Source organism: Epinephelus fuscoguttatus, linkage group LG1 (assembly GCF_011397635.1).
Source record: "Epinephelus fuscoguttatus linkage group LG1, E.fuscoguttatus.final_Chr_v1".
Taxonomy (NCBI): domain Eukaryota; kingdom Metazoa; phylum Chordata; class Actinopteri; order Perciformes; family Serranidae; genus Epinephelus; species Epinephelus fuscoguttatus.
Genome location: NC_064752.1, coordinates 29,335,250 through 29,346,629, shown reverse-complemented (window position 1 = coordinate 29,346,629; position 11,380 = coordinate 29,335,250). Strand labels below are relative to the sequence as shown.

Here is an 11,380-nt window from a genome sequence, read left to right as displayed (position 1 = left end):
CGCCCAACACTTCTACTGTATTATTGTGCTGTTGCTTAAAAAGCCTCATGTGATGTATGTAAGTGCGCAAACATACCACACCGAACAAGGAAACACACTGTTTAAAAACCACATCCACTAAAATATGTCCATGCAAGTATACACATATGTTAATGCATACCTTGTTTTAATGTTCTCCAGTATTGCAGGTGCAAATATATACTTACACTTCAAGTAGGTCAATCTAAAATGCTCTACAATTTTGGAAGGTTTTAGATGATGTTAAGCACTCATAGTTTTAATATTTCACCCCATTATGTCTTTTACAAATTACACCAAGACATTCGAAATTATATTTACTGGAGACAAAATAATAAATGCACAAAAAAACTATTCTAATAGCAAATTTCTTCAATAATAATTAATAGTGATTTTTGCTTTCTGCACAGCAGTCATCTGAATTTTACTGTTAATGACGATATTTACAAAGTAGAAGAAATTTAAACTGTGCCTGTAAACAGAGTCTTGTGCCATATATAAGAGCCACTGATTAATGAGCCTTTCCCAATAACATTAAAATACAGAGGAGCATTATTCATTGCTGTAACCTATCTGGTTATTTTCTGCTACATCCTTGATGTTCACAAACGCACTCATCTACGTCATGTACTCCCAGAGCAGCGAGCCGACCTTCAGGGATTAGGCCTGTTTTCGGAAGGAAAGTGTTTTTGCACCTGTGGTGTGATTTTAGAGCTGCTTTCTCTCAACAGAGGGGTGAGGGCAAAACTGTCAGGGGGTCACACATGAAAAGAGAACCTGGTTTCCAGGCTAAAGGGTGGTGCCATTAACAGAGCCACCTGGCCAGCTGAACTCTCACTAAAGGAGGAGCGGTGGGAAAGTCTCCCCTGACAGTGAAAAACTCTCTAAGACGTTCAGTACACAGGCCCAGCTGAGGTTAGAAACTCAATTTACAATGTGACCACTTATCACACATAATCACAATGGCCTTGGAGCTATTATGGTCAACCAAATATTTTTTTGTAGTCCTGAACTGAGAACAATCTGTTGTCAGAAAATTTGCTTGAGGATTTCAAAATGTAACAGGACAGAAGAAAAAAAAAAGAACATAAATGAAAACAATCCTCCGGAGCTGGCTGGAGGAGCGCGGAGCTGTGTGTGCCGTGGTTGTTGTTTCTCTCTTCCTCTGTTAATGAATGCAGAGGTGATCTGTTTGTCTGAGGAAGAGAGCAGAGGGGAAGCCTGATTTCCACTCCATTTTATCTGTGCCCCACAGCCCCTGCCAGTCAGCCCCCTGTGCTCCCACATGCTGGGGTCCCACAGGAAGCAGCACTGCATAAAGGGCAAAGGTCAGGGAAGGAGGGAAAGCCACTCGTCCTTTCATTCACCACCAAACCATCAAAAACACAGCAGTGTGACTGCGCTCCTTCCTTTGGCCGTCTTAAAACAATAATAATAATTCATGAATAATCATGAGGTAAAATGACTTCTTAAAACTCACAGTGTGAATTTATGTGTCATTTAAAAAATGTATAGGGTCATAGAATTATGTCACAGTAGAATGGTATTGGAGGTGATGTTTTTTTGTGTGCTTTTAGTCTCAACTGCACACAAAATTTACTTTTACATTTTTTATACTGTTTTAATATAATATAAGCAGAATTGGAAATTAGCACCAGCCACCAGCCAAATGGTGGTAAAATATGCAAGTGATTGATAGATTTGCTTTACTTACCAGCCTAAACACAATGCTAATCTATTAAGTAGCGGCTAGATTTTAGAATCCACCATCCAAATGGCAAGTGGACAAAAAACTTAATGTTCAATCCTGATTATAAAACTTAAATACCATAATTCTAGTGTCCACAGATGTTATGTTGGATGCATCTTCTTGTACTAATTTAGGATTTAGAAGCATATCCCTTTGTGTATTGTGAATATGATTTTCAAAAATGTTGAAATAGCTCTTATAAGACTAACAAATCAAAAACTAACATTTATGGTATGTCATAAACTAAGAAAACTGTGCATGTGATGCAAATATTTCACTGTGTGGACAGTTCTTTTGAAGAATAGTAATTCCATCAGCAGGTGAGACACAATTTTAAAAAGTCACAATAGGTTTATTGATCCATAGCAAATTAAAAACAGAGTGAATGAAAAACAATTTGCATAATCATATATTATCTTAAAAAGAAAAGCAAATAAGGAACACCATCTGTCCAGCAGAATCAGATTCATAAAAATAATAGAAATGTCATTTCTAGCATAATTCCTTTTGCGTGTTGTCTATTTTAAGGAAGCAGGAACACAAAATATAATTTGATCTACAAAAACTAAGCAAAGCAAAATCACCAAAATGAAAATTTTATGAGTAACTGAAGCAAAAGCATTAAAGTTGTATATTAATAAAAAAGGGAATATTCTCTGATTTCAAGTATCTCCTTTCAGACAAAATACAGATACGCCTGTATAAAATAAAAACATCTCATACATGTCCTGCATGCATGCTTCATTGTAATTTTCCATTCATAACTTGTTGCGTAGTTGCATTAATTACAATTATTTGAGTGATATCCGTATGTCCAACATTAATTAAAACTTGATGAATCCATGGGACTGTGTGTTTAAGAGCAAGGCGAGCTGTCAACATAATGCCCCCCCATGGAAAACGATCAGTTCTGCAGGAAATCAACAAACTCACATTAAATACTCGGGTGAGGAAGGGTTGTCACTGGTAGACCCAGTTTCGTGGTAACAGTTTGCACCGGACAGTTTCTCACATTTTTGTTTGTATGCATCCCTCTCTCGCATCAGTCTGTTCAGTTCATGTTTCAGCTGCTCGACCTGTGACACCAGGCTCGTCTTCTCGTGCTCCAAAACGTGTTTCTGTTGGACGCGCTTGTAGCGGCAGGACTGTGCGTAACCTCTGTTTTTCAGGGTCCGGCGCTTCTGCTTCAGACGCATCACCTCGTCCTTGCTGAGGCCTCTGAGGAGTCGGTTGAGCTCCCTGACGGACATGGACACCAGCTGGTCGTCTGAGAAGTGGTTCTCGGCGTTGGATCGCCTGTCGTGGCGGCTGTGCTGCTGCTGGTGGTGCGCACCGAGGACCTGCTGGTCCTCCGGAGACTCTGGGGACGCGCACCCCACGTCTTCTTTGAGATATGGGTCTTGGCAGTGACTGCTGGGGATGCCTTGCATGTCGGGGTGACCCGAGAGTCCCGGGTAGTGCTGGACAGGCTCGCTGAGGTGTCCGTACCCTTCGTATTCAGCTTGGAAAGGTGGCGGATGGTGGCCGTGCGGCACAGATGGGTGTCCCTGCTGCGCCGTAGCGCCGATTAGGGCCTCCATTGCGTCCTCGGGTGTCAAACCGAAAGCTTGGGGGTACATTTGCTGAGGGTAACCCCCGTTGTTGGGTATCCAGAAGTGGTTGCCCCCGGCGTTATTTCTCTGCTCGTTTGGATTGAGGTTTGGTGAAGAGGGTACCGAGTTGCAAGGGGTACTGCCAGGGGTGGAGGAAACAGAGTCCGGTCTTTGGAGCTGGCTGCATGGCCCGATGAACGAGCGGTCCATCCCCTGCATCGCCTCCTTCTTAACGCCGAACTTCATCAAGTCGAAATCGCTGACGAAATCCATGGGGGTTTTCTGCAGTCCCAAGTGTGAATGCGCTTCAGTGGTCATAATAAATGGCAAGCTGGTCTCTTCAAAGAGCTCCAAATGTCCACAGCTATTTTCATACAGTCAATCGAAGCGCGCAGTAATTCCAAACTTTGATTTCAGCTCAGAAAGAGGGGAAAAACATGCGTGCGTAAAAGCCGCCCACCCTCTCAAACTCCGTGCGAACTGGTGAATCTGCACCGCGCAGCCTTTTTGCCTTCAGTAGCAACACACCGAAAGTCCAGTGATACCAGAGGACCGGACGCACCTTTGCCTGTTCAGGAGAAGCGCACTTTCTTCATAAAGCTGCATTGGCATGATGTCACGCCTTCCAGGCTACACCTCCACGCTCCTCTCCAATGAAAACACGCAGAGGAGGGAGATTTGCATAAAAGCTGCTACGAATCTGTCCCCACGAGCTATTCGTGATGATCATTTGACCAAAACCTATAAATGTCTGCACAGCGGCACATTACCTTATGCAATATGTTTTTTCCCCTTGTTTGACTTGTCCTCCATTTTACATTTAGGCCTGTTTGTCCCACAGGAGTGTTTAAATTTATCAAAGTGTATATGAAGCTCAGTCACACACACATACACACATACACCCCTGTACAGGCAGTACTTTCATTGTTTTTCAAGCATATCCACTAAACATACGGCTTTCTTTTGCTTACTTCAAACATATATAAATATAACTGAATACAATTTTATTTCAGCCATAATTCGATTTATATTAATACCCGAATTTGTGGTGGTTTCTATACGTTGTCATGACAGCCTAATTTCACTTGAACAACAAAAAGGCTGCACAATTCATTTGACACTATTGTGGTGACTGTGCTCTTTAGTTAGTACACAGGAAAACACTGACATCTTGTGGCCATTGGTCCACACTGCAGAAGTCCCAAACTGGACCAACTCAGCGCTGAGGTGAAAACCAGCACAGGCTTGCATGAGTGCAAGATGGAGCAATCGATTTTTGTGACCTGTAAACCTAGGATCATGTTTTATATGTAAATTAACATAATTAAGAAAAACATCCACGTTGTTAGATCGATTCAGATGAAACCATTTTAGAAATCATCATCATATTACAAGGCATTCCAGATTCTTTCATGGTCTGTTTTCTTAATTGTATGATTTTTGCTGTTTTGATTTGTGTTGTCTTTGGAGATATTTCAAGCTCTACCACTCTTGTATTGAGTTTACAATACTAGAAATTCTGGGGGAATCTGTGGAAGAGCCCTCAACGTATTGTAGTTAATGAGCCACATACAGCCCAGTTTTATATCCAGCGGACCAGTAAAACCATGGCAGAATAACCTGTGAATAATGCCAGTTTTTTTAGTGTAAAGCACATTCTTTCATCCATTTACAAAACAGATAATGAACAGACTAAAAAAGAGAAATAAATGTGATTTCAACAATATGTCTCACCTTTTCCTTATTCAGTCAGTCTACCTTACTGCTCAACCTAACCAACCCAACCAACGAAGGCAATGAGCACTAGCCAGTCAGAGGGAGAGTGGGCTGGGTCATGCCTTCACCGTTATAGGAAAAGAAAGTTTGTGCCTTACAAACCATTTACAAATCAAAAGTTTTGGCAGTGCCTTACCAATAGGGTTCCACCAATATTGTTTTAAGATAGAAGTCTGATACAGATTATTTTGTACTGAAGCGGCTGATTGAAAATATTTTTCAGTGTTCAATATCTTTAAATGACCAAATAAGTTTTCATTGTTTTTTTCCAGAGAACTATATTCTGGTCAGGGGGGGAATGCCTCTGAAGCATTTTGTAGGCAAGTGGCGTACAGTAGTTGCCATAAGCTATATGCACACTACTGTGCATATCATCTCATCACATGATCAAATAGAGACTTGTAATTGGACAACATCAACAGGCATATTACCGAGCAATCGTCATTGCTCACAGGGGCCTGTGTTCCACAAGACATGCTGCTGGAGGCTCCCCCAACTCACGGGCCCCAGGACCCATCGTCTATATTTAGGCCCCTGAAGTTGGCTACTCACTGTTTAAATTGCTCTTAAAACCTGACACCTCTTAGCCATCACAAGTGCATCAATATCAGGTGCGCAAAGTCATCTAAAGGGCCAGGGGCTGAATATTTGACACCCCTTTCTTAGACACTTGCTGATTTTACAGTGGGTCGGCACGAGGCTCCGACAACCAGAGGAGGGCAAAGCATCCCACCAGAAATCACGAGCCCCCCGACAACAGCTCTTTAACATCTCTCACACAATAAAAACCTGGCATGTTCCAGGATGTGCTGTCTGATTCAGGCATGTCAGCCCTAGTGGTGTCCAGAGGTGACAAGGCTGCACGGGATATCAATGGGTTAAGCAACGTTCCTGCCCTGAGGTGACCCTCTCAGTCAGTGCTTGCTCCAAAGATAGTGAAAGCTTCACTGACAAGATAGAGGACTCAAGCCAAAACCAATAGAAAGTGCTGTCTGAGAACACAGAGGCATTGTTTCAGTCAGCTTTAGTTGCTGGGAATAAAGGAAAAGAGGAGACAGTGAGGCTGAGCAAGGACTGTTGAGGGACACATATAAAGATTTATGTCAGCACGGCAGGGTGACAGTATGTGGTATGTTAATGATAGGATGCTTAACAGTAAGTGCACATCACCAGCAGACACATGTTTTGCCACAAAACAGCCACATCTCATAATAACATTTAATTTCTACACACGATCAAAGCACCAACAGCTCTTGTAAACAAGGTTCCACTTTATTTGCATCTGACAATTGAGACCATTATGCTGACATGGATATTAATTTCATATTAATTCTGTGTGCCAACCTGCCTACAAACTCCACCAATCATGTAGCTTCTTGTTTAAGGTTGGGGCTAAACGCAGTTGGGGTTTAGGTCTGCCAATTCTGTTAAAGTAGGCAGGATTTATCTACTGCCTGAGAGGCTGGAAGCACAAATGCTTTCACATCCCAAGGCCCGCAACACGTACTGTGCTGCCATCGATTATGAAACTGATGCAGAAACCACATATAATAAAAGACAAGCACTGTCACTAGTGTGTTTTTCTGGTTTTCTGTTGCCAGACAACCACATGATGACCTTTAAAATGTGACCTTATTCAAGTTTAGCCAGGCTGACGCATGACGGTGTGTCTTCTAGGAAGCTGTAACATCCATAGCCACCCAGAGTTTTGTCTATTTTGTGTCACAAAAGAAAACAGCTTGCATCACAACATCCTTTAACTGGCCGTAGCTGGCCGATTAGCACCATGAAGGCAATTAGCAAAGGTTGATCATGTGGATATCAACAGGCATTCACTTGCTTCTCCCAAAATATGAACAAATGTGACTACTGGAGAGATGTCCTATGTACTGTCGGAACAGCCAATAAGAATACTAGTGATAGCTTCAGCCTTAATAAAGGATGAGAAAAAACACAGGACCACTCTTTGTTGGTGGATGCATTATGTCTGTGTCAACCTCACATAAATGTACGACGTCTTCTTTCTGTATACATAACATCTTTCCCTCATGGCAATTGGGGTTCTCTGTGTTTCAGTCGCTATTATGTAAACACAAGGGGCTGTAACTAAGAGTTAGCTTCACTTACCTTCCAGTCCACTGATAATAAACATGGAGCGAACAAGTAGCGTTAGGAGAAAGGCCATGGCCAGACAACATAAGGGAGAAGTCATGATTGCTGGAGAACAACTCAGGTATGAAGAGAAAGAGAGAGCAGGGGAACATAATAAATATCTATGATCAGACTTATAGGAAATTCAAGGTTTAAGGTTAAACATATGGCTAATTTGAACCTCATTTCAAGGTTGAGACTTCATGATGGAAAACTTATAAAGGACCGACGCTATCATCTGCGCACGTATCCCAACTGCTTTGTGGCACAGGAACTTATAGACTGGCTTGTGAGCCATAAGGAAGCTCCAGATCGAGCAACAGCTGTCTGCCTCATGCAGCACCTCATGGACCATGACATCATTCACCACGGTAAGAAGGAAGCAACAACACCACACATTTCAGCAAGGGAATATTGGAAGACCTCCTGTACAAATGAAAACTAGGATTACCACCTGGCAGTTGTATGCCTCCATGGACCAGTCAAGTTGCAGTTACAGTTTACATCCATGTTTGTCCAGACTCACATGTAGCCATGACAGTAGACAATCTTTTAAATGTGGATGTTGCTGCAAAATAGCAACATATTCTAAAACATGGTTGCTTCACACACATCGTCAACCCAGTAGCATTCAAGATCTATGCAATCAGCACAGTTTCAAGATGGACACCTAAGATTGGTGTCACTAATTCAGTGTCTGACCAAATGTCTCCTGTCTTTGTTCCAGAGTAATGGCATTAAATAATGGCAGAACGTTATGTCATCACTTCACTTGAGGTCTCAGTGACTTTTGACCACCAAAATCTATTGAGTTCCTCCTTGAGACCAAGAGGACCTTTGTGCTAAATCTAAAGAAATTCCTTCACGGTTTTCTTGAGATATCATGTTCATGAGAATGAGACTGATGCAAGGTCACAGTGGCCTTGACCTTTAACCATCAAATTCTGATCAGTTCATTGTTGAGTCCAAGATGTGCCAAATATGAGCAAATTCCCTACAGATGTTCTTGAGGTACCTAGTTCTCGAGAATGAGAGGAGCATGGTCACAGTGATCTTAACCTTTGACCACCAAAATCTAATCAGTTCATTGTTGAGTCCAAGCGGACGATTGTGCCAAATTTGAAGAAATTCCTTCCAGGCGTTCTTGAGATATCACGTTCACGAGAATCAGACAGACAACCCACCACAGATATTGCTGGCATGGAGGCATAAAAATGTTACTGTAGCATCATTCAGAGACCAACTAGCTTATCCAAAACTGTATGTTGCTTTTTCTTAGTCTGTGATAAGAGGACAGTATTGAAGGATGCCAAACTGCTGTACCGTTTCCGTAAGGATGACGGAACATTTCCCTTCAATACAGAGGTGAAAATCTTCATGCGAGGACAGCGACTCTATGAACAGTAAGAGCTGCTATTTGTTTTGTGCTGTGATTCTCTTGTTTGACCTTGAAGTCAACTATTACAGTCGTGATCTCATATGCACCAATATGATTTATGAGCTGGGGTTAAAATTCCACACACAACAAGACAGTAATATCCAGTCACAGCTCCTTTCAGCACTTTTCAAAAGTAATTTGCAGGTTAGGACACATCAGATCAGTGTTTTTGTGTCTGTTATAGTCTCATAGCGGACAAGAACTCCATTCTGCAGCTAAGAGAGGAGCATGGTGTTGCATACCAGCGCTCCTTTCCTGGCTGCCAGTTGATTGACTGGCTCCTTCAGAACGGAGAGGCAGAGAGCCGGCGTCGGGGACTGGAGCTGTGTCGCGCATTGCAGGAGCATGGCATCATTCAACACGGTGAGGGAAGTCCTCGTTTGCCCTTTGATGTACAGCACCAGGAGTAAGCGGGCTGTCAGTAGCTGCTGGCAGTGGGTGGCCAGCTGGGACTTTTGCAATCTAAAGCAAATAACACCCATCAACTTTTTGTGAAAATACCATTAAATCTATAACGCGTTGTTTTGTGCTCTCTCTCCCAATCCCATCACTAGTGGCAAAGAAGCATGATTTTTTTGACAGTGGACTGCTCTATCAGTTCTGCATCAATTTTCGCCGCAGACGCCGCCTATCTGAACTGGTAAATGAAAGTGAACGAAACGATGACGAAGGCGTGGCTGTGTCGACACCAGAGGACAACCATCATGATAGTCCATTTGCTGTGCGCAAAAACCCACCCCAGGAGGGCAACAGTGCTTTCCAGTCTGGTAAAAAATAACTCTCTGCCCTTTTTGCCCTTTACACACTTCTTCTGTGAATCCTGATTATCACATCATGATTTTACTACTAATTCAATCCCAGTGGGGTCAGGTAAAGATGTAAAACAGGCTACCAGTGGACGTCGAGGCAGCTTGAATTCCCTTCAGCTTCACTCTGCTGGATTTGCACCTCTTGTCCAGCTGTCTTCAACTTCAGTGGTGAGATACAATCCTAAATCAGGCAAGTGTGTAATTAATATTCATCAAATGTTTCAAGACGCCTGTTATATCAAGGTCCAAAATTGGAAAATGGTGACTGTTGAAATGTTTTAATACTTTTACAGTGCTTAGAAGACATTTTACATGTGAAGAGATATTGGCACCTGGTGCACCTTTCATCAAGAAAGTGTTGACGGTGAGTTACTATCATGGCTAAACCATGGCTATTTAAGAGCTAAGAATTACGGTACCACCAGGATTTTAACAGCATTCATTCTGTATAATCTGAACAGTCCTCCAAAGTCAAAAAGTGGATAATTAAAGCATTACCCCTTCACAACTTACATTAGAAACAAGACAACACATTCCTGGAGAGATTATTTTCCACATGAACTAATGAAGCTGCATCTCACCAAGAATAAACCACATAGATTCCATTTCATTCCTAAAGAATTAATGTGTAATTTATCTCACCCTCCTTCCATCAGGTGATAGGAGATGCCCTGGGCTGGGGGTTTGTTGTCAGAGGCATGGCTCCCTGTTATGTGCAGGCTGTTGACCCTGGAAGCCCTGCAGCATCTGCTGGAGTCAAGGTATATACGTTACATTCATGATGGCACTGACAGAGAAAACAGTAACCTCAAAGGAGTCTGAAAACAGCACATATTTGACTCTGAGACAAAAAGCAAACCCATGTGCTTCACATCATCTTCTTTAGGTACGGCAGTTTGTGTGCCAGGTGAACGGACAGTACGTTCTCTACATGAACTACAAGACAGTCTCAAGACTGGTGATGACAGGTCCCCGCATTGTTATACTGGAAGTTATGGAACCACTGGAATGACAACAACTATCTTCAAGTCTGTGCCGAGAGGAAAATTTGGCTGCTTACAGTGGTCTTTTCTTTGTCACATCAGAAATAAATCTGCCTCTTATTTGCTTATTTTGAGATGACCAAATTCTGATCTGTTTCTACCCTGACGAAATAAGGTGCAAAATACGCCTAATAAATCAGATGACTTCTTTTGCTCTGCTCATAGGATTCTGAGAGGTTTTTCCGCTCTGAGAAAAGATAAGACATATAGTTGAGACTTGGATTTGATTACTGAGACAAATTTCTGAAATTGTGCACACTCATTCATAAGTCAATCAGAATTTCTTTCTTTCTTTCTTTTTCTCGTTATCTCATTGGCTGATTATTTCAGACAATGATCACTACAGCGAAAGAGGAAAATGAGCATTTTACCATCTCAAATCAGGATTAGGTTAGAGGTTACATCTCAGGAGCTGAATTTAGGAAGTATGAGGAAAAATGGTCAAAATCTCACACTGATGTTATATTGAGCTCAGTTCGACTATGTCTGGGAGAAACAGGCTGGACAAGATCTTATTATGAATTTTCCTTTCCTCTGGGTGTCTTAAAGTCTTTGGCTCTTATTTCAGATGCAACTACATTTGCTGGAACTGTATTATAACACTGTGAATGTATTTGTTTATTAAATTATAGACTGGTATAGGCAGGGTACATGTGCTGATTTCTGGGGGGAACAAAATCAATCAATGAAAATGGTTACCTGGGTGGCAGCAAGAACATGATAACTACAGTACAAAGGGTGTTGTGTTTTCATTAACCTGCAGTCATGAGCAACAAATGCCATCTTTCTGTGACTGAAAATAA

The 11,380-nt window shown here is 42.0% G+C and overlaps 2 protein-coding genes across 2 annotated transcripts; one reads left to right on the top strand and one right to left on the bottom strand.

The window, feature by feature from the left end:
• Positions 1-2,099: 2,099 nt before the first annotated feature.
• mafbb (v-maf avian musculoaponeurotic fibrosarcoma oncogene homolog Bb) lies at positions 2,100-10,249 on the bottom strand. The gene is given in 3 exon segments (XM_049577725.1): positions 2,100-3,642; positions 10,177-10,189; positions 10,191-10,249. Coding segments are annotated over 3 exon segments (1,002 nt in total). The 5' UTR covers positions 10,235-10,249; the 3' UTR covers positions 2,100-2,697.
• Positions 6,070-11,341, top strand: si:dkeyp-97e7.9 (DEP domain-containing mTOR-interacting protein). Its single transcript, XM_049577715.1, has 9 exons — positions 6,070-7,369; positions 7,480-7,658; positions 8,567-8,690; positions 8,910-9,088; positions 9,280-9,492; positions 9,587-9,724; positions 9,828-9,898; positions 10,191-10,295; positions 10,421-11,341. The coding sequence occupies exons 1-9, from the start codon at positions 7,287-7,289 to the stop codon at positions 10,544-10,546; spliced, it is 1,218 nt and encodes a 405-aa protein (XP_049433672.1). The 5' UTR covers positions 6,070-7,286; the 3' UTR covers positions 10,547-11,341.
• Positions 11,342-11,380: the final 39 nt, after the last annotated feature.